We start from the raw sequence: 24673 nt of genomic DNA, 5'->3' as shown, positions 1-24673 counted from the left end.
TAAAAAGTTCATTTTATGAAGTGTTTCTTGTAAAAATTCCCACTCCATTCCATCATATGCTTTCCACATGTCAAGTTTTAGGGCTATATATCCATTACATTTTTTGAGCCTTTATGATGTGTGCAACTTCCCTTACCAAAAGAATGTTGTCGACAATCTGCCCCTCTTTTAAAAAACCTGACTAAAATGGCGAAATAATCCCTTGCAACAGGTGTTGTAATATCATGACTAGCTTTGGAGATGATCTTGTAGGGGCTAATTGGCTTGTAATTGTTGCAACACTCTTAGATCCCATGTACCTTCCCCACTTAGAAGGTCTGCTACCTTCGACTTTAGGGTAGGTGACTCACATGTTGGTACCCAAGGATCATCAAAAGCTGATATAGACGAGCCATCCTTGACAATCCATAGCAAATTTGGGTTTAAATTAGCCAATAAACTATGGGCTTGTTTCCACCATTTAGAGCTTTGCCTCTCTTTCTTTGCCGAGAAAGGATTGCATTTAGGAAAATATTTTTCCTTAACTAGTTGGCACCTTTGACTGTTCTGTTGAATAAACAACCTCCATATCTGTTTGTTGAACATGGCTTAAATCATTAGTAAGCTCTACTAAATCCTAGTCCTTTAGCTGCTTTAGGGAGGCATGGTAGGTGTTTGGCATTGGTGATGGGAACATTACACCGTTTTCTCATAAAAATTATGTTAGGCATGTGGAGTTGTAAGCACCCTTTTCTCAGAAAACGGTGCTTATTTTTTGCTTGGAACTTGTACTTCCACATAGGTGCTTTTTGAGAAAACAACACTAGTTTTGTTTGGTACTAGTGCTGGTAGCAACGTTTTCAACATTGATCTATATTATCCAACATCCAAGATGATGTCACATCATTGCACCATTGGTAGCAACGCACAAATTTCTTAGAAAACATTGAATTTGACGTTGCTCCATATCACACTTTCCTGATTTTCAAGGCATGGTCTAGAGCAACATTTTTTTTTGGAAAAAAATGGTACCAAATAAGAGGGCGTTGTAAGCACCACAACAATCTCTAATGTGGTGCCTACATGGCGCCGTTTTCTCATCGATGCCAAACACCACAACAATTTTTTCTATGAGATAGTATGTTTAACACTATGCCATTCAGCTTGCCACCCAAAGTCCCTTGTAAGCTTGTCACATTGGGTATGAAACTTATTAAGAATAACCATAGATGCCATTGAGTAATTTGGAATGGATTGTATGACTGACTTCACTAATGTGGTTCTTCCTGCTTAAGAAAGTAGATTTGAGCTCCATTAATTAATTCTAGAGTGTATGTGCAAAGAAAACTAGTTTTTGACATTTATTTCTACTCTAGAACCTAAGTATTTAGTGCCCCACATGGATTTGCTCACCTTGAGAATTTTGAAGAATAATTTTTGATGTTTACAAGGTACATTTCTACTAAACATCAAGCTAGATTTCCCATAATTGATTCTCTGTCTTGATATCTTCTAAAAGTTATGAAGTATTTGTTTGAGGGTCTTGATTTGCAGTAGATCAATCTTATAGAAAAGTATTCAGTCATCAACAAAGAAGAGATGTGTGATAGGTATGCCATCATGACATAATTTGGCACATTCTATGCAGACCTGAACTAGTTGCATTGTTTAGTAATTGGGTGAGGACTTTCATGCCAATAATAAATAAATAAATAAGGCGAGAGTGGGTCTCCTTGACGTAAGCCTCTTTTGAGATGAAAGTGGCTATGGGCTTCTCCTCATAATTTGATGGAAAATGAGGGAGTGGAAATGCACTAATATATTAGATTGCACCATTTACTAGAAAGTTCATTTTATGAAGTGTTTCTTGTAAAAATTCCCACTCCATTCCATCATATGCTTTCCACATGTCAAGTTTTAGGGCTATATATCCATTACATTTTTTGAGCCTTCATGATGTGTGCAACTTCCCTTACCAAAAGAATGTTGTCGACAATCTGCCCCTCTTTTAAAAAACCTGACTAAAATGGCGAAATAATCCCTTGCAACAGGTGTTGTAATATCATGACTAGCTTTGGAGATGATCTTGTAGGGGCTAATTGGCTTGTAATTAGTTGCATTCATAGCTAATGAGACTTCTTCAAAAGTTGGCCAATGGCGACTGCATCAATGAGCTCACATGATTGTCTTAAAGACGAGGGAGGGTGAGAGAGTGTATAGTGATGAGGAATCAAAATTTTCATCCACTGCTCCAACTTCCAAACTACTATTTTCTTAACGTTTTTTTTTTTTTGAGTTCGAATGGGCTCCCCACAGAACATGCCCCTCGTAACGAAAAAAACTGTGCCAACACGTTTTCAACATAGTTTGTCTCCGCACATCGAGTCCCAGGTGAGATGTGGAGACAAAGCTCTATTCATTAGACTTGACCAATCATGATCCAGCACGTCAACTCCATACACATGGGGCCACGAAGTATTTGGAGTCCCCAATCCATTGTTAAAAGATAAGACACGTGGTAAAGTCATTCATGTGGGTACTTTCGTAAATGCACCTCCGAAAAGAGACAAATATAGAAGGGATTCAAATACGTCTGTCTGTCTGTCTGTACCTTCAACCAAAAGCAGGTGAAAACTTGAATCTCGCTTCGTGAGGTGAAAGAGGAGCGACTCCAAAGGAACGAACCCCTCCTCCTCTTCCCGCCATCTTCAAGGGATTGAAGCAACGACAGAAGAGTGAGAGTGAGATATGGTACAGTTCCATGAACACATAATCTCAGACCTTCTCGAAGACTCGAATGGAGGTCTAGTCATTCTCTCATCCGGCCTCGCTCTCCACAAACTCATCGCCTCTCTCCTCCTCCTCCACTCCCCATCTCAAGGGACTCTTCTCATCCTCTCCGCATCCCCTTCTCAGAAGTCCTCCATCACCCAATCCCTTCAATCCCTCCAAAACCCTAATCCCAACCCCGATCTTCCCACCGAGATCACATCCGACCTCTCCGCCCAACTCCGCCACTCCCTCTACTCCTCCGGCTCCATCTTCTTCATCACCTCCCGGATTCTTATCGTCGATCTCCTCAACTCCAAAGTCCCCACCTCCAACCTTGCCGGTCTCATCATCCTCAACGCCCACAACCTCTCCGAGACCTGCACAGAGGCCTTTATTGTTCGTATTTTCCGCTCCCTCAATCGCACCGCCTATGTTCGTGCCTTCTCTGATAAGCCCCACGCCATGGTCTCCGGCTTCTCCAAGGCCGAACGGATCATGAAGTGCTTGTTCGTCAGGAGGTTGCATCTCTGGCCGAGGTTTCAGGTCTATGTATCTCAGGACTTGGAGAGAGACCCTCCCACGGTTGTGGATATTAGGGTTCAGCTGTCGCCCCTCATGAATGGAATTCAGAAGGCGGTAATTGAGGTTATGGATGCCTGCTTGAAGGAGATGCAGAAGACGAATAAGGTTGATGTTGAGGATTTGACGGTGGAGAAAGGGTTGTTTAAGTCGTTCGACGAGATCGTGAGGCGGCAACTGGATCCAATTTGGCATACGTTGGGAATGAAGACGAAGCAGCTAGTTTGGGATTTGAAGACTTTAAGGAAATTGGTGGATTATCTTGTCAGGTAATCTAGAAAGTTGCCATTGTCTTGGGTTGTTTATTTGGTCTGGTCGTAATCTTGGTTTTACATACAATCAATCTCTCATGTTTGATTTGCTTAGGTACGACGCAGTGGCTTTTTTGAAGTATTTGGATACTCTCAGAGTGTCAGAGGGTGTTCGGTCTGTTTGGATTTTTGCGGATTCAAGCCATAAGATATTTGAATTCGCGAAGAAACGGGTTTATCAGGTGGTGCGATCGGATGGTGTAAACCTGGCTGGGGAGTCTAAGAGTGTCGCGAGCAAGAGGAGGAAAGTGAAGGGGGATGCAAGTAATGAAAAAAATGGTATGATTTTAACATTGAATGGTTTCAAGTATGATGCCTTAGATAGTTAGATTTTGGTTTACCATAAATGCATTCTCTTGTTTATCTAAGCGAGTTGATTTCTAGGTGCAAGGGTGGGTTGTTTTGATAGTCTATAGTTAGGGAGTTGTCGTCCCCCCTCCCCCCTTAAATCTTAGTATCTTATGCATATAGCAATAATCAAAACAAATAGATTGGTATCAGAAGACATCAGGTTTTGATCATTGCATGTTTCATTAGATTTTGTTAGTTACTTATTTCTCTGGGTATGTAGCTAATGGGGATTCTGCTGGCACGAGTGCGAATTCTGGCATTGTGCTTGAGGAAATTTTGGAGGAAGCACCAAAGTGGAAGGTGTTACGTGTGAGTGAGTGAGTTTCATTTCTTTTCTTTGTAATACTAGGAATAATTTTTAGCTCATTGATTGTGGGGCTCTAGACTAAGAATCTAGTCCCAAATTCAAGCACACATTTATGTTGGAAATGACTTTTTTAGCCTCATAAAAGTTTGACTCAGAAAAAATTATTGTATTGATAACTCAATTTTAAATTTATTTGATACTTCTTTCATTTCAGGAGGTATTGGAAGAGATAGCAGAAGAAAGACAAAATCAAGCTCTGTCAAGGGAAGGAGAACTTATGGTTGAAGGAGTAGAGGATAGCAGCCTTGTTTTGGTAGCTTGCAAAGATGAACGGTCATGCATGCAGCTTGAAGATTACATAATGAAGGGCCCACAGCCGGTCAATATTCCATCTAATATCTTATGATATGTCTCTTTTCTCTGCATTAGATAATTGCACATTCTCATTTGCAGAAATTATGTTATGCATTGTCTTTCTGGTTTATACAGCATCAGCAGCATATCATTGAAGCAAAGGAATAGTTTTATCCAGCTCTTTGGTCCAGAAAATTTGTTTTGTCATTGTGTTGTCCATTTTGCCTTAGTAGGTTATTTATAAGCAATTGTGACATTAGGGGAAAACATTAAATTATCAAATTTCCTAAGTACAATTAGTATTGTATATACTGGTTTTTTATAGGTTTTTATATATATGATTGTATATATTTCTTTGGTCACAATCTAATCTTAGATTTGCGACAAGATTTTCATGTCCAACTTTCTGTATTCAGTAAAAGGCAGATCCTAAATTGGATAATTTGGTTATTCTGAACTTGATCTTGTAGAATTGTTTTTTTCTCTGTTGTCTGAAGTTCGTTATGTTGAGTTGAAATTGCATGGTATTTGTGCACTCTTGTTATTTTAACTGTGTACCATGCTTCCTGCATGAGCAACTAAGACATTTTGAAGTTTATTTTATAATATTCCTTGAGGAGTCTTTTTCTAGGAAATGTATTTCTGATTGCAAAACACACATCATTAGAAAGTGGTTTTTCTGCAAACCCAAACATTATGAAGTGGGTTATTTAAATAAAAAAAGTATCTTGGCTTTAAATTCTCATTGTGGAGCATTGGTACAGCCTGATATGATCTGAGGTTGTATAACAGTAATTGTTCAATTTTTTCTTTGATACATGTGATGATTTATCTTGGCTGATTGTATTTGGTGCTAAGAGTTGCTTTTTATTTCACTCACAAGGTCATGCGAGAAGAGTGGGAAAAGTACCTGTGGAGCAAAGTTGATCTGCATGGCTTACAAACACATAATAGAAAGAAATATAAGGAACCTAAAAGTTTTGGTGTATTTGATGGAAAATTTAAGGAACCTAAAGGTTTTGGCATTCTGAATGGAGTGCTTCCAAGTACACATGGGCAGAATGCAGAAACTGCCAGTATCAGCAAGCTGGAGCGTGATGCCTTATTGGCAGCAGCATCGGGGTTAAGTAATCCAGTAGCAGAAAATATTTCTATTGGAGATAATCCTCCTCCTACTCCTGGTGTTGGAGGATGTGGAAAGGGAAAAGTGAAGAGAAGGGGCAAAAAAGCTCTAGTAAATGCTAAGAGTTCAGGATGTGAAGACGATGTTAAGAAAAGAGAGAAAACCAATAGATCTGAAACATGTATATCTGACAATGAAGGCAAAAGTGGTGAAAATGACCCAGTAGAAGTGGATGATTTCAATAAAGGTGAAGATGGAACTCTATATATACAAAAAGGGTTTCTCCGGAAGCACAATCAAGGGGTTGATGCTAAAGGCTTGACTCATGCTAAGCCACTCCCACCAGTTCATTTTCATGCCCTAGAAAGTGAGCAGCATAATATACTTGATGATCTGAAGCCTTCTGTAATTGTTGTTTACCATCCAGACATGGCTTTTGTTAGGGAAATTGAAATTTATAAAGCAGAAAATCCATTAGCCAGATTGAAAGTTTATTTTCTTTTCTATGAAGACTCTACTGAAGTACAAAAGTTTGAGGCAAGTATTAGAAGGGAAAATGGAGCTTTTGAATCTTTGATAAGGCAGAAGTCACTAATGATTATTCCTGTTGATCAGGTTTATTCCTTTGAACTCTTTTTTTTTCCTTCCATCTTGTAGTCGTTTTATTTTTCCTGTGTTTTCTTGATTTACAACGTTTGTATTGATTGAATGAAATAATTGTTCCTTTATCCAATATTTTGGAAATCAGACCTGGCATTAAAATGGAAAGGAGCCAGGGTCCAATTTTTCAAACTTGATTTGGTTGTTCAACACAAAAACTGCCTGAACTGGCATATTAAAATTTAAAACAGTAAGGTTGAGTGGTGACCTGGTTGCCTTGTTTGGTCAGTTAGGATATTCTGTTTCTGTGCTTATATCAAATGGTATTCTATATGGCATGATATCGGTTCATATGCTAATTTTCTGCATTTGGATGAATTATGAAGCTTCAGTCTGAGATTATTTTGCATTTCTGGCTTATTCTTTTTGCTTCCCTTATATACTGCACATTCCATTGACACTTTTGTAGAAACACTTTGTCTAGCAGACGTGAAGTACAAAAAGTAATCTTGGAAACTGATTGTCTCTTGGGCCCTCAATGTTTATAGCTGCATTTTATTTACTTGCATATATGTAACTACAATTTTGTCGCTTCTATATGCATACACATTACATTCTTTTGATAGGTAACAAATAGATTTATTGATTTAAAAAATGATTAATATAGTACAGGCATATACAAATGTTAAGCTAGCCTAGCTACTTAACACCACATTATATTTACATGCACACTAGTTTGTACAGCCTCTTATCATACAGGGATCCTTTTGTTTTTATTAATGGAATTCATGCTTTACCTTTTCTCAGAAAAAAAATCCCTGTTTACCCCTTGTCTTGCAAGTGAATCAGCTCCTCATCAAGTTGCTTGATTTCCCTTAAGATGTGCCATTATTGCCATGTTTTGTGACTATCATACTTTAGCCACCTCACTACTGTTTTTGGGTCTCCTTCAGTCACTAACTTCCGCATTTTCAACCTCTTACCAATTTTCTATCCTTGGAGGACAGCAAGTAATTCTGCCCTGTAGGGTCCTCCACACCTATAAGGCCTGAGAAAATAGAAAGAATGACTCCTGAACTGCCTCTGAAATTTCCTCCAATTCCCGATTAGCCTGGATTTCCAAGGCTACACCCATCGAAGTTGAGTTTGTCTGATCTAAGGCAGGCGAATTCCAATCTCAGGAGATAATAGATCTAGAAGTTGACGAATTTTCTGTATACTGCCATCTTCTTAATATATCATCACTATTAGAATGATCCCTGTATTCTAAGAATTTTGTTTGACACCCATTTTTTATGTTGTAAATTTAGGTTAATATTTATTTGATTTTTTATGTTTAGATTTGTTATTTAATTTAAGAGATTAAATGAAGTTTTATTTCTAAATAATAACCCACTTTATGGGTCCTACATCATTTGAATTTGAAATGAGTTTTTGTTTTGTTTTGTTTTTTTGTTTTTCTTTATAGTGGAGGTACCTACCATTTGAGTGGGTAGACACATGTTTGACACCCACTTTATGTTGTTTTTTTCTTGATCCAGCTCATCATTCTTGGTGACACAATCTCAATAATTGCCTCCTTAAGTCTTCTATTCTTGCATTTCTCTTCAGGATCCCAAAGATGGCAGCTCTTGTGCATCTTCACATGCATTTATTTCAACAAAAATATCATTACTGTCAGGAAAAAAAAGACATTCACATGCCTATGTATGTGCGTATGAAGTTTTAGTTTTGTCATTTGTACATGCATAAATACACACATGTACATATATGCATGCATAAGTATGTACTTGTGTATACATACATAAATTGTTGTTATTGTGTTTGTTGGAAGATGACCCTGCTATAGCTCTTGGCATATGGGTACAGACTACAGAGACAGGAACTTGAATTGTACCAAGAAAAGGAGAAAAGAGCTTTAACTTTTAATCCCCTTAATGCCTATTGTCATGCTACATTAGCTTTCTTTTATTTTTATTTCTCTTCCTTTCTTTAAACAAATTCCAGGTTCTATCTGATTTCATCTATGTTTTCTTGTTGTATGTTGTTCCTAGGATGGTCGATGTCTTGGATTGACTAGCTCCTATGAGGCACAATCTCTTGCTTCACAAAACTCAGTAACTAGAAAGGCAGGTGGAAGGAAGGAAGTGGAGAAAGATATGCAGGTAGATGATTGTTTGCCTTTTGTGTGAATAGAAGTTCCAATATCTTATAATTCAACGTTAAACTTTGGGATATTTCATTCTGTTTTTGCAGGTTATAGTGGACATGAGGGAGTTTGCAAGCAGCCTTCCAAATGTTCTCCACCAGAGGGGCATGCGCATTATACCAGTGACCTTGGAAGTTGGAGACTATGTCCTTTCACCATTAATTTGTGTGGAGAGAAAGAGTCTCCAAGATCTTTTTCAGAGTTTTTCGTCAGGTCGCCTGTATCACCAGGTGGAAACAATGGTCCGCTACTATCGCATACCTGTGCTTCTAATTGAGTTTTCACAAGACAAAAGCTTCTCCTTTCAGGTAACTATAATTTGTACTTTTCGAGAAATGTGGTAAAGGCTCCTTTTTAATTATATTTTCTGTTTTATTTATTGGATTTATTCATTGGATTGACGTGTTTTTTGGCAGTCTGCAAGTGAGATTGGTGATGATGTTTCACCAACTAACATAATATCTAAGTTGTCATTGCTTGCTTTGCATTTTCCCCGCCTGCGCATTATCTGGTCCCGCAGCTTACACGCCACAGCTGAGATTTTTGCTTCACTAAAGGCAAATCAGGATGAGCCTGATGAGAGCAAGGCAATGAGAGTTGGTGTCCCCACGGACGATGGCATTGTGGAAAATGATGTGAGGTAGGCTGAACCTGTTGTGAAACATCAAGAAGAAAGTGAAGTCCATATAATGATTTCAATTTCTAGGCTTCTTTAACAAATAAAATTCTAGGCACCTGCCTAGGGGGGTGCCAACGCTTAAACAGTCCAAGTCTGATCCAGTCCGAATTTAATGGACAGAGGGACCAGTCCGATCCATATTTTCCAAATGAATTGGATTGGACCCTATCCAACCCAAACTGATTGAAATAAAAGATATCATGTAAAAATGTAGAAAAATATATTAAGTTACAGAAAAAAATATAAAAAATGTAGGGAAAAAGATCAGAAAATTCAGACAAAATATAGAAATTACAGAACGCCAGAGGAGGTGGTTGATTTCCAGAGCTGCAATGGTGGAGTCAGTTGGTCACCGATTGCTAGGTGGGAATGGAAATGACGAGCTTCAATGATAGGTGATACATTGGGATCAAGGCGTTGAAGATCCGAAGTTCTGAACTGGTATGATGGTTTGGAGTTGGGTGTCCAACGGTCTCAGGGTAATGTTGATCCATGGGGTGGGTGGGTTAGATGTGAAGATGCTGTGAAGTTCTATGGTAGTCTTCCTGCTCTATCAAACAGAAAGAGGGTGGCTGGTAGGTCTCAGGGTAATGTTGATCCATGGGGTGGATGGGTTAGCTGTGAAGATGCTGTGAAGTTCTACGGTGGTCTTCCTGCTCTGTCAATCAGAAAGAGGGTGGCCTCGAGCCGAGCCTTTCACGAGCTATTTGAGCTCGGGTCATGAAAAGCTTGGCTCGGCTCAGTTTAAACTGAGCTTCGAGCCGAATTTGAGTCCGATATATAGGCTCATTTGCTAATCGAGCCGAACTCAAGCCTAGTAAAGCTTGGCTTGTGAGGCTCGCAAACCTAGTATTAAATAAATAATTTGTATTATATGCATATATATAATAAATTATTATATATATAATATTTTTATATTTATGTATAATAGTAAACAATTTTTATAATTCTTAATTTTTTGTCTGAAAATTAAAAAAATAATTTTATACATATAATTTTTATTTTTTCAAAAAAAAAAAAACTTGGCTTATAGTCGAGCTTGAGCACAAGTCTCTAGCTCGAATCGAGCTCGAGCCTAATGGCTAATACTATTCCTACGAGCCGAACTCGAATAGCCAAGTATTTGGCTCGGCTTGGCTTGGCTCGAATCCACCCCAATGGCTGGTTATAGGAGAAGATAGAGAACTGGGGCAGTGGGAGAGAGAGGGGAAGAAGAAGAAGAAGGGTGAAGGAAGAGGAGAAGTGAATGGAAGTGAAGAAGAGGAAGAGGGGGAGAAGGAAAATGGAAGGGAGATTAAATCAAGGTTTTCGAACTGCTGTTGACCTGGATGGTCGGACCGTTCGGCTTGGGAACTGTCTAGGCAACTGGTTCCGTTTTACCCCAAACCTGGTTTTTGGCCAAAAACCGTTGAAAAAGTCAACAACCTGTTGACCCGTTCAATGGTTTTGACTGTTTTTTATTTTTAAATTTTTTTAATTTGTTTGTCAGAATGGGCCGTCCATTTGAATTGGACGGTTGGTTCATCGACCTGGAAACCAGTGGCCAGAACGGTTCCGTTTCCGGGCCCTTCTTTAAAACGAAGGATTAAACTGATCTTAGTTGTCCATTTATTCTATTCGGTGATCTTTGAGAATGATAACTCTCTATTGACCAAGGGATGAAGGGTCAGTCCACCTCCATATGCTTAAATTCTTTTTGCTACAAAAATGAGAGGTGCTCGATTGTCAAAATCCAACTTCATACGTGATATTGTCAAAATACATCTAAAGGTATTTTGGTCATTTTAATTATTCACGGTGAGGTCCAGTTAGTAGGAGTTATTTGTCCTGTCATTGTTGTGTTAAGTATTTTTGTTGATAAATAAGAGAGACTTTTATTAAAAGTTAATAATAGAAAAGGTACAAAAGGAGGGGTAAAAAGAGCGCAAGAGTTAAATATCAGAAAATTGATAGTGGAAGGTGACTCTAAGTTGACTATAAATTGGTTGATGAAGGATACTTCTAGTCTGTGGAACTTTCTGAATGAAAAAAAAGAAAGTTGGACATTTCACCCAAAATATGGAAGTCAAGTTTCAATCGATAAAGAGGTGCGCCAACTCCTTGGAAGATTCATTGGCCAAACAAGGGGTGGGAAGAGTTAATTTCTTATGGGCAACATTGTAATCTGAATTGTTTTCTTGGGAGGGTTATTTGTGTTAAGTTTTAAGTCTTACAGTTATAGGGTCCCCTTTGATTTTCTTCATTCTTCCTCTAATATCTTTTTCAAAACAGCAAGCAATCCAACTGGATTTTCACTCTAAAATCTCATTTGGAGACTATTTCCCCATTCAGGCCTACATTATTGATTTCCTGCAAGAGTGTTTTGAACCATATCAACTCACGTTCTATTCTCTTCCAACACTAGCTTTAGCCATGACACCTGTTATGTGTATTATTCTATCTATTTGCTTTCATGTACGTGAATATATAGGAGGGTAAATTGCTTGAACCTCTCCTTGTTTTTGACAACTGCTTAAATCTCTACTATACTTCTGCTTATTTCTCCCTCTTACCTTGAAGATAGAAACAAAACAACCATACTCATTCTATTATTATTCAGGCAGACAGACATTGAAATAACATAAATTTCCCTCAATCTCTATTAAGATAGAAGATTATATTTTTCTTATCTATAAACAAAACGCAATTTCATTAAGGCTCTATTTGGCAAGAGTGCAAATACAAATCTGTACAGTGCAAGTACAAGGTTTAGAAATACCTTATATAAGGTTTTGCACTGGACATATTTGTATTCGCACTCTTCCCAAATTGAGCCTCATGAACATTAAAAGGATACAAGATGATAGAAGAAGCAAATGGAGGTAAAAAGATTCCGGATTACAACAGTGCTCAAAACATTCCACCTCTTCCCACCCCTTTCCCTTTTGCAGACAACTTATCACCAATTTTGAATAACCTTCAATAATCAGCTTTCTAATGTTAATCTCCTTAGCCCTTTGTATGCCTTCCATTGTCACCAAGACCTCTGCTCTAAGTATATGTTTGGCATAAAAAAATGGTGCTGCTGATGTGTGTGGGTTGGAAGCGCCGTTTTCTGAGAAAATGGTGTCTTTTTTTGTTTGGAAATGTTTCTGTCAGGTAGGACGTTTCCTGGAGCAACAACAACGTTTTCTGTTTGGTACTAATGCTCCAGGAAACGTTTTCTGCACTAGTACCCATTATCCAGTGCCACGTCACGTTTATGTTGGCAGCAACGAGCTGCAGCTCCAGGAAACATCAAATTCGGCGTTGCTCCAAGCTATGCTTTTCCGATTTCCAAGGCGTGGCTTGGAGCACTGTTTTTTATGAAAAAACAGTTTCAAACAAATGTCCATTTCCTGGAGCACTGCTTTTTCTAACGTGGCACTGTTTTCCAGAGCAAGGCAACGATGCCAAACAGACGCCAAGTTAATCACCTGGGTTGACGCACAACCTTAATAAACAAATTGTTTGACATTCTCCTATTCAAGTGGGATTACGAAGGGTTATCCCCTCATCGAACCATCCTTTAAAACTTCAGAGGTTCAATTTCAGTCATTCAATGTTGGTAGTTAATTGGCATGCCTAATTTATTTAGTTTGCCCAGCAGTTCTCTTCTTCTATTGGTGTTGGATATCTTCATTATTCAACCTTTGTAATAATGTAAATAGTTTTGCATGTGCACCAATTCAATGCTATTTTTCATTAAACTAATATACCCTTTTTTCTGCATGACAGAGCTGAAACTTACAACACCTCTGCTGTGGAGTTCTTGAGGCGGTTCCCAGGGGTGACAGATTCCAACTACAGGGCTATTATGGATGGGTGTAATAGTTTGGCAGAACTTGCCCTGCTTCCTGTTGAGAAATTAGCCGAACTAATGGGTGGTCAGAAAGCTGCTCGGACGCTGAGGGATTTCCTTGATGCCAAGTATCCATCCATGTTGTGAGTTTAAAAAGTTCAACTAACTTGTACGCAGTCTCCAAGCGAATCTAATTATTGTTACTTTGTTACTTACAAGCCTCGACGTCTTTGACGAGTGACCACACACTCTAAAGTCAAAACCATGAAGTGTGGAGTGTTTCATCTCACCATGGCCCTCCAAATTTTTCCATGACTTGTAATTTAGATTTTTCTTGTGTGATTGTAGGGAATTAAATTTTTTTTTCATTAGTTGATTGTAATCTGCATATAGGGAACTAAATTTTATTGCTTATAGACTAGTGCCCTACCTATTGTACAAAAGGTTGTTTATGTGAAAAAAATAATGTGGGAAATGTTACAAAATTCAACATTAGTTCTTTGGTGTCATGAAAAAAAGATTGTGTGTGTTTTACATTGTAAAGTTTTTAATATGGGAAAGTGGAAATTTTTTATATTTCTTAATTTAAAATATTTTATATTATAAATTTAAAATTTATTTTTTAAATAATATCAATGTAATTTTTTTAAGTTAAATTTAATTTTTTATTTTTTATTTTTTTAAGTTTAGATCTTTTGAATTGCCAGACCAAACTGAAAACTGATACAATCCGAATTGGTCGGTTTTTACTAATGATCGGTTGGTTTCAAGTGGCAAACTCCTCAATCCGATTAGGTCAATTTGGTTGGCTAAACACCTTTTAACTGAATCAACCGATCCGTGAACACCTCTTGTATCAAGTATTGTATTTCTAAGCTTGGATATATACATGCTTTGCAAATGCATGGGTACAATGCAAAGTAGGGAACCAAACCGTGGGGCATTTTCTTTAATCGAATTGGTAGCATCGATTTTGGAAAATCGGTAATCGGAACCAAACCGAAACCAGTTGGTTAACAGGTTGATCAGTTTGGTTAACCATCGGTTTGGTTTGTCAGTGTTTTAGTTTTTATAATATATTATAAAAATATATAAATATATAATAAAAAAATTATTAATTTATAATAATATAATATACATAAATATATAAAAATATATGTATACCAGTCGGTTTGGTTAACCTTTGGTTTTTTATATTGGTTAACCAAAACCGAACCGGTACCTTCAGTTTTTTAAAAGCATCGAATTGAAACCGAATTGACTAGTTCGATTAACCGATTTTTTGGTTTGGTTTTGATTGGTTTTTTTGGTCGGTTCGGTTTTTTGGTTTTTTTTGTTCACCCCTAATTCAAAGATAAAGAGATGTTTGGATGGATGGATATATTAGGGAAATTGCTATAAATATTGCAAATACACTGAAAAATATAAGGTTGAAATAATGATGAATAAAGTACAAATACATACAAAAAATCCATTACAATTAATACATAGGAAGATATATATATATATATATATATATATATATATATACATCATACAATTTTGTTGATAAATGAATTAAATTCTCACATACTTTGTAAAGGGAAAATCACTACTACCTCTAAGTTTTAGTAAATGGATTAAAAGACCCTTGCTGTTTGAAATATTTGGTTTTAAGGAAAAGGTAGGGAAAAGAAGGAAAAGACAGGAAAACTTATACAAGGTTTGTACATCTTTCCCTTCCTTTTTCTACTTTTTCCTTCAAACCAAAAGTATTCCTAGGTTTACGACAATTGATTAACTCTACCCTTATCGTTAAAATGTCATCACATATCATCTACATGTGATTGCATGCGACTATTGTAACTTTTTTAAAACTCAGATTTGCCCTTTATGGTCAAAAATGCCCTTTTAATTTTTTCCCCATTATATCTTAACATAAATATTGGAACTTTGGTCAGAGATGTCCTTTAAGACATGCAGTTGAAATTTTATTTTTTGCCAACCTCACTTGTACTAATGAATAGGGAAGGGGAAAAAGTATGGAATCAAGTAATATATATGATTTATTACTTTATTAGTACCCTAGTGTTCAGCGTGAATATTGGAATTTAGGTTTGAGATGCCTTTATGACATGAAGTTGAAGTTTTATTTGCATTCTCATTATACTAATAAATAGAAAAGGGGAAAGAGAAACAGTATGGAATCAAGTAATATATTTGATTATTTCTTTATTAGTACCCTAGTGTTCAGCGTTAATTTAGACACCGATGTGGACTAAGATAAGGCTGTATTTGGTTGTAATGCGAATTTTTTTGCATTAGTACAAATGTATGGGAGTGCAAATGTAAAAAATGCAATTTTTTTTTATTTAATTTTGTTTTGGATTTTACTTCATTCTGCTCCATGTCTTAGTTTGCTGCAATCAAATAAAATAAGCTAAAATTTGAAATAGAAATAGATCAGAATTTACACTCAAATCATTTGCACTGCCATGGTTTTGCATCAGTGCAAATTTATTTGCATTGCAACCAAACACAGCTTAAGGGAAGAATTTTAGAAATCTTAAATAATACTCTCACTGGTGTATTGCTAGAAATGCGCCAATGGTTTATGCTAGATATACATCAACTTTCAGCATTACATGATCTCAATAGTTTATGCCTTGTTGCTTGTATTACTAGAAATCTTAAAGCCTATCCTTTGGGCATTACTACGATTAATCTTGCTGAGACATGGGTTGCTTAGGGAACTCACAAGGCCATGCTTAACTATTGAAGCTTTCCGATATCATTAAAGGAGATTCTAAGTTTGTCATTGACTTTTTAAGGGGTGTCTCGTGGAGATTGAAGATTGTGCTTGATGAGTGCCAATACTTATGTGGTGGTATCAGCTATCATCATGTTTTCGATGACGCTAATCAAGCTGCTGATTGGTTGACTCGATGCATATCACATACTGCCTTGAATGAATCTTTGTTTAGTATTTCAAGGTTGCCTTGGCATCTTATTTTTATTAGGACTTATGATGGTTGGGGACTATTGTAGAACAATTGCTTGTTTTACCAAAAAAATCTATATTTGATTTCACAACTTTAGGGGGTGTTCTGTAGTGTGGATGAGTCCACACCATATCGCAATCCACAACTGTTCTAAACTGTAGATAGATTGTGTGGACTGGACCAGTTCACATCCACGGTGGTGTTCTATAGGTGCTTTTTGATTCCATGTATTTCATATACATTTTATGGGAGATTTACACATTCGATCATAAATGTCTAATTTTTGCATTTTATATGGTAAATAAATTGAAAAAAAAATGCATGGATATATAGACAACAATTGTATTTTTAAATAATTAAAAAAATATTATTTTAAATATAAAAAAATTAAAAAAATTAAATATTTAATATTTAAATAATGAAAAAAGAGTTGAGAACGAGAACCATCAAACTTGTGCTAGAATTAACATTAAAATTTATTATTTTATTGATAAAATATTAAAATTATTAAAAGATTAAATAAAATGAAAGTAATTGGACTAATGTAACACAAGTGTGTTACACTGAAACCTTCTCACGAACCATCCACGACAAAATACTGTGGATGATAAATTAGAGTGTGGTCCGTTCCTGTCCACGCTATTTTGTGGATGGGGACCATTATTCACATACTACCAAACGCCACCTTACATTGTAGGAAATATGAATGAAAATTGGGCAACCACATGGAATTCGGCTTCCGTCAATGCAATGTTCAAACAGCCTTTACAACCTTGCATTAGGAATATCTCCATACTTGTATGTTTTATTTCATAGGAAGATATTCCCAATGTAAGATGGGAAGTGGCTATTCGGAACAGTGTAAGCACGGGCTTGCACTCATGTAAACCGAATTCAGCCACATGACCCGGTAATACTCTTATCATCATCGTAGGTGAGTATTACTCTCATCACATTCCATCATGGGATAAGTAATAGTTTGACCGGGCATGAAATTCTCATCCCAAGTCCAATGACAGTGACCCATGAAGTCATCCGTGACTATGTTAATACTTATTTTCACGAAATGGGACAAACAAACGTGATATGTATTTGAAAATTTGAAGAATAATGAAGGGTGAATAGATATTTCAAGATTTCTGTCCAGCGGCAATATCAATTGTCAGAAAACTTAAAAAGAAATTAAGGAATTAGTTTCTAAAAATTAGGTAAAATTTAAGAGATTTCTCTTTGATAATATTTTTGTTTTATTTTTTAACTAGCGGGGACCCGTGCGATGTATGGGATTTATTAAGAGAAAGCTAAATAATAGAAAGAGTCATATACTAAAATACTCCTTATAGTTTCACGGAGTTACTAAAATCTACCCTGCAGTTAGTGTTTTACTAAAACACCATTTATAATTTGCAATGGATTTAATCAATCTTCCATTAGATGACAGTGAAAAATGACAGTGTTGACTCTAATGTTCATTTAAATAAATTTAATCAAAAGAAAATAAAAATACCATTTTTTCCTTTAATAAGACACGGGCAACCACTCCATTAGCTATATTTGGTTAATTTTGTTTTTCTATACAAAAAAAGTGTTAAGGGTATTTTTGGAATAAAAAATCATGGGGCTAATGGCAAAACAAATACTCCTTAACAAAAGGTTGATTAAGTAAATAAGTTGTAAAATATATGGGATGTTTCAGTAAAATGAAAATTATAAGGTAGGTTTAAGTAAATATGTAAACGGGGCAAGGATCATATTCCCCGTCCTCGACCTCAACTCTAAAATTAACCCCCATCCCTAATCCTCAACGGGGATGGGTTCCCCGTGGGACCCAAATCCCCAAAATATTTTCAGATAATAGTATTTTTTTAAATAAATTTATCTAAAATAAATAAAAATTTTAAATTCTAAATAATGTTTTAAATACGTTTTGATATATAAATAATATAATAGTATGTTTAATATAAATAACATTATATATATATATAATAGTATGCGAGGACCTCAATCCCCATCCCCGTCTCCACCCCGCCAAAACAATCCCCATTCCCAGCCCCATGGGTCAGGGAAGTCGGGTCCTCGACAGTGATGGGGAAAATTGCCATCCCTAAAAGTGGGTTCTAGTAAGTGAGCCTAATAGAAACACATAAGAGTATATAATTGTTTTATATTTTTAACTTTTTAAATAATTAATAATTATTCATATTTTATATACTAATTTTAATAAAATTTTTATAATACAAAAATAACAATAATTAATTTCAGTTAGGTTTATTTATCAAATTGATGAAAACCAACCAACCCAATTAACTTGACCCGAGTTGGTCGGTTTTCTAGTATTTTAGGTTGGCTTTCGTTCAAAAACTTCCTAATTTGACCAAGTTGGATCAGTTTCACTTTCGCCATTTGTAAATCGACCAAAATTGAACGACCTAACCATGGATATATATTAATATTTTAAAATTTAAATATAATTTTTAATCATAAATCTAAATATTAAAATTATTTTTTATTAATTGTACTGTAGTTTTTTAAATTAAATTAAACTTTTAAGTTTAAATCTTTTGAATAGACTGACCAAACCAAAAAATCGACCCAAACCAATACAACTTGAGTGGGTCAGTTTTCACAAAAGGTTAGTCGGTTTCAGTTGACCAACTCCCTAACCTAACCAGGCCAATTTGGTTAGTCAAATAGCCTATGACCAAACCGAACCAACTCATGAACACTCATTATTTTAGTTAAATTAATAGTCTTATCTCTAATAAATAACAATAGTTTATTCTCCGATAATTATTGAAAAATTATAGCAAAAATACACAATTATTAAAAATATATTGATAATGAAAAATACAACAATTACAGAAATTACAAAAATACAATAAGTACTAAAATATATTAACTTAATCAATAAATAGTATAATCTCTAATAAATATTAATCACTAACATATAACAAAAATACAATAAATACAATAAGTACAAGAACTTAAATTTAAAATTTTCAATAATAGTAATCTAATCTCCAATGATTATTGAAAGTTTTCTGTTAAACAACAAAACAAAATAAATTTATACATAATCATTGAAAATACATTTATCACAAAAGACAATAAATATAAATTTTAGTATATATAATTGTATAATAAATACATATTAAGAGTTTAAAATTATTATTAATAAATATTAATTTTTTTAAAAAATATTTTCTCAAATTATTACTTGCTATAAGTGAAATTAATTATTTACAGTATTGTGTAAAAATATTTATTTATTTAAATATTTTGTTATTTAAAATATTTAGTTATTTATATACATAAATAATATGTAAAATATTTAAATTTTAAAATATTATTTATTTATTGAATTTATTTATCCATAAAATCATAATTTATACTATTATTACACAATTTCATTATTAATTTTGTAATATATTAAATTATTATTAATTTCATTATTATGTTATATTTATTTTTTCAACTTTGAATAAACTTTTTAAATTTATTACATAATTTTGTTATTTTAACTATTTAAAATCTAGTTATGATAAATATATAGTTATTTAAATATTTAAATAACCTATAAAATATTTAATTTTTTTTGTTATTTTAATTTCATTTATTTTAAGCTATTACATATTATTAAATATTAAAAAATTTTAAATTGATAATCCAAAAAAACATAATTTAAATTGTTAGTACATAATTTCGTAATATATTTTTTAAAAATATAAAACTATTTTTTGTTTTTCTAATAAATATTTTAAAGTAATCATACAATTTTGTTAGAATATTTAAATAATTCTTAAATTTTTAATCCAAACTTTCTTTATATAGATATAGATAAAAAGTAGGGGAGAGGATAAATAGGGATTAGAGATAATTTTGGAGTTAAATTGGAATTAGAGATAATTTAGAAGATAAATAGGAATATATATATATATTAAATAATTTCATTATTATTTTTAAAGTATATTAAGTTATTATTAATTTGAATATTATGTTATAATTATTTTTCTACTTTGAAGAAATTTTTTAAATTTATCACATAATTTCGTTATTTTAACTATTTAAAATCTAGTTATGATAAATATTTAAATAATCTATAAAATATTTATATTTTTTTGTTATTTTAATTTTATTTATTTAAATCTATTATGTATTATTAAATATTTGAAAAACATTTAAATTGATAATCCAGAAAAAAAAACATAATTTAAATTTTTAGTACATAATTTTGTGATATATTTTGTGAAAATATAAAATTATTTTTTGTGTTTTTAATAAAGATGTTAAAGTTATTATAAAATTTTATTAGAATATTTAAATAATTCTTAAAATTTTTAATCCAAACTTTCTTTAGATAGATATACATAAAAAGTAGGGGAGAGGATAAATAGAAATTAGAGATAATTTAGAAAATAAATATGAATTAGAGATAGTTTCGGAGAAAGTGGGGGATAGAGGAGGAGGTAGTTTAGGAGAAATTTTAGGAGAAGAGATTATTTAAGTTATTGGGAAAGTGCATCTCATTGGTTGTTTCAAAAATGACATGGAATAAAGAAATTAAAAATTCAAAAAAAGGAGAAAATTTTCTTGACTGCTTTGTATATATATATATATATAATAGATATATAATAAAAATACAATAATTACAAAAATATAATAAATACAAAAAATATACTAAATTAGTCAATAAATAGTGTAATCTTAAATAATAGTTTAATCTCTAATAAGTATTAATCTATAAATTATAAAAAATATATAATTACTAAAAATAAAATTTATAACAAAAATACAATAAATACGATAAATTGGACTGGATAAAATTAATAGTTGTTTAATCTCCAAAAATTATTGATAATTTTCTATTAAATAACAAAAATAAAAATACATTTATAAATAATTATTGAAAGCATACTTATGAAAAACAATAAATAATTACTGAAAATAAAATAAATATTAATTATAGTATATATAAATATATAATGAATATACACTATTATTGTAAAATTATTACTAATAAATATAATTCTATTGATAGTTATTTTCTATAATTATTAATTGATATAAGTGAAATTAGTTATTTACAATATTATTTAGTTATTGAAATAATATTGTTATTTAAATTCTTAAAATATTAATTATTTATTGAATTTAATAATCCATAAAATTATAATTGTACTATTATTACCTAATTCATTATTAATTTTATAAAATATTAAATTATTAGTAATATGAATATTATGAATTCTATTATAATTATTTTTCTACTTTTAAGATTTTTTTTAATTTATTACATAATTTCGTTATTTTAACTATTTAAAATTTTGCCTTATTAAACATTTTGTTATTTAAATATTTAAATAATATGTAAAATATTTAAAATTTTTCATTATTTTAATGTTATTAAATACTATTAAATATTTTGTTATATTATTTCGATATTTTTATTTTTTTTATTTAGGATTTTTAGTTATTGAAATATTTAAATAATGCTTTATGTTTTAATTTTAATGTTTATTATTTTAATAATATTTAATTTGAATAATTAATAAAATAATAATTTATATTGTTACTACATAGTTTTGTGATGAATTTTGTAAAAATATTGAATTATTAATAATATGAATATTATTAAATCTATTAATTTTTTGTGTTTTGCATAAATATTTTAAATTTAGTATATAATTTTTTTATAACATTTAAATAGTTCTGAATTTTTTTAACCTAAACTTTCTTTAGATAGATATAGATAAAAAGTGGGGGAGGATAAATAAAAATTATAGATAGTTTAGGAGAGAATCTCTCTACTAAATTAGAGATAATTTAAGAGATAAATAAGAGTTAGAGATAATTTAGGAGATAAATAGGAATTAGAGATAATTTAGGAGGAAGTGGGGGAAATTAGTGCCACTTAGAACATTAGAAAAGTCCCTCATTCTTTATGGTTGTTAGAAATAGTTAAGCATATGTGATTTATTTATTGGTTTAATGGATAATTATGTAAAATTAAAAAAAATCAAAAAATCAAAAAATCAAAAAAACAGAAAATTAAGAAGGGGGTTTGATGCATGGAGAGGTATGGTGACATGAATAGACCAATTTTAATATATATATATATATATATATATATATATATATATAGTTTTTTAGGAAGAATAATTATTCAGTCTACGTCAAAATTGTTAGCCCTACGGTAAAGATGGGATGAATACATAAGGAGGTTACTATAAATGCCGAATCAACAAATCCTAATTTTAGAATTCTGCAATTATTTTAATGAAAAATAAAAAGGAGAATGACCAATCAACCCAGATCAGAATTTTATAACCCTTAAGTACAGGGGGAAATGCATCCTGACCGTAAATTGATATCAAATTCATGGGCTGAATGTGATTTATAGGGAGGAGAGGGCTAATAGTAGGGGGAGGGGGGGCTGGAATTCAGAATTATCCATACTTGTCCGATTGAATGATCCAAATATGGATTGAATGATCCAAATATGATCGTACAGTTTCATCGACAACTGTTTCGAACTACAAAACAATAGACTTTGCCGGTAATAATTAAAAGATAAGAGAAAATACAATATCAAACAGTGGGTCCAATTTTTGGTGTCAGATTATTATTTTCAATGACAAACAAACATAAGCGCAAAATAAAGAGTATCAGTTTTTCTTTTTATATGTTTTTTGGTAGATAGCAATAATGGTAGTGTTGAGGCCATCAAAAACTTAAGGCCAATCAAGCAGTATCATAGTAGAGGTGATCAGTTAGGTGGTATTGATCAAAATGCCAAGGTGTGCTTTGATTGGTCAAAGCTCTTTCTATTATCATAGATTTTCTCCTTTTTTTTTTTTAATTGATGTGCTACATAATACATATTAGTGTTGGGGCCATTAATAATGTCATATTCTCTGTCTCACTTTTTCTTATTTGTTTTAGGCCCCGTTCATTTACAAATTTCTCATTTATCCAAGTACGTTTATCTAGGTAAATGTTTCTTAGATAACACTTATCCATATTCTTTTGATTCTTAGATAATACTTGTCATTTTCGAACATTTTTTGAAATGAAAATAACATTTTCACCTTTTTGTCTGTCAAGGAGCCTAATTGGCACCAAATATCAATATAAAATATGCATAGAACCTGGAATTACTTTACCGAATTCCAAGGCATGATCGTTATCTTCAAAAACACCAATGATGCAAAACACCACCTATACAATACCAATACTTGCCTTGGATTCTAGGCAGCCATAAATTCCAAGTGACAGTATTTTACTCATAGTTAATATTTTATTAAAAGGTAATTACCTTGTTTTGATTTTTAAATCAAATCAATGAGATGAGAGATATAAAACAATAAAAATTAAAATTTCAATGTCTTTATTTTTTTTTTATTTGTATCATTTTACTTTTACTTGTATATTGCATGGCACATCATTTATATCAATTCAATCTCATAAATATTTTCTTTTACTGAAAATCCCACAAGTTAATCTCATTTAACAAAATGAAGGTTCATTGTTGACCTGCTTTGCTCACCACTTCATTGGAGTAGATCTAGTTAAGGGAGGGAATATATATGAGCTCAACTTATACTACACCAAACTTGTTTCCCATTCAACCCCACTAAATATTGACTGCAATTGAGGAAATGACACTAAGATATGGATAAAAAATATAATGGATTATGGAAATGGGAAATCACTTCATATGTTTGTGTGGGTTTCATGGTTTTTTTTATAGAAATTAATAAAAGTTAGGGCGCAACCCAAGGACTTCCTAGAAGGTGGGTTTCCTTTTTAAGTTGGTTAGAGTATCCACTTTTTACAATACTATTAAGCATGTACGTGCTTTGCACGTGGCAATCCTAGATGATAATAATGAGGGTAATAATATATCCAAAAATTTCTATAAACTTTTATGTATTATTTTTGTTTTTATATTTTATATTTTATATTATTAATCATATGTAGATTGCAAAATCTAAATCTGATTACATAAACACCTCATCCAAATATGTGATAATCAAATTGAGTTTGTGAAGTTTCAGGTATCATTGACAAGCCTACCTGCTTGGTAGGGATGCAAACAAATTGGATCAAATTCAAACCAGGGTATATCTGAATCTGATCCAATACTATTAACAACAAATCCGATCGCATCTCATATATATGGATTTGAATACGAATCCGATAAAGAAGTCGGATATTTGGATCTGATCCATTCCAATTTAATTTAAAAAATAATAAAATATTAAAAGAAAATTAAAGTATAAAAAAATAAATAAAGAAAAACAAAAAATACAAGTATTCAATACAAAAATGCAATATAAATAATATATTTATAAATAACACATACACATATCCAAATTCGATCTAGTTTTTTATCGAATTCCTATTATCCGACCCGATTCGATCCATTTGCACCCCTATTGCTTGGCTAGATTCTTCATTTTGTAATGTTTTATTTTCTTTGTGTATCTTTTTTTCATTTATAAAAAAAATATAAGATTTAAATGTAGTGAATTGAATGTAATAAAAAGTAGTAGCTCAATTTACAATTTAAACCTCATAATTAAATAGTGACTAAATTCAAAAATGA

At 32.6% G+C, this 24673-nt stretch overlaps 1 protein-coding gene across 4 annotated transcripts; it reads left to right on the top strand.

The window, feature by feature from the left end:
* Nucleotides 1-2595: 2595 nt before the first annotated feature.
* UVH1 (Restriction endonuclease, type II-like superfamily protein) lies at nucleotides 2596-13574 on the top strand. 4 transcript variants are annotated; one of them, XM_088895891.1, is made up of 9 exons: nucleotides 2596-3599; nucleotides 3697-3920; nucleotides 4213-4292; nucleotides 4514-4704; nucleotides 5530-6391; nucleotides 8431-8541; nucleotides 8633-8893; nucleotides 9002-9225; nucleotides 13021-13574. In XM_088895891.1, exons 1-9 carry the CDS (start codon nucleotides 2728-2730, stop codon nucleotides 13229-13231), a joined length of 3036 nt encoding a protein of 1011 aa, XP_088752017.1. In that variant the 5' UTR covers nucleotides 2596-2727; the 3' UTR covers nucleotides 13232-13574. The 4 variants fall into 4 exon arrangements, with proteins under 4 accessions (XP_088752017.1, XP_010274508.1, XP_010274507.1 ...); XM_010276206.3 differs by having other exon boundaries at nucleotides 4213-4301; nucleotides 4514-4678; nucleotides 5537-6391; XM_010276205.3 differs by having other exon boundaries at nucleotides 4213-4301.
* The last annotated feature ends 11099 nt before the right edge of the window (nucleotides 13575-24673 follow it).

Source organism: Nelumbo nucifera, chromosome 1, assembly GCF_055504915.1.
Source record: "Nelumbo nucifera cultivar China Antique chromosome 1, China Antique-T2T, whole genome shotgun sequence".
NCBI classification, from domain to species: domain Eukaryota; kingdom Viridiplantae; phylum Streptophyta; class Magnoliopsida; order Proteales; family Nelumbonaceae; genus Nelumbo; species Nelumbo nucifera.
Note: the sequence above shows the minus strand (reverse complement) of the source record. Positions and strands in the feature narration are given on the sequence as shown.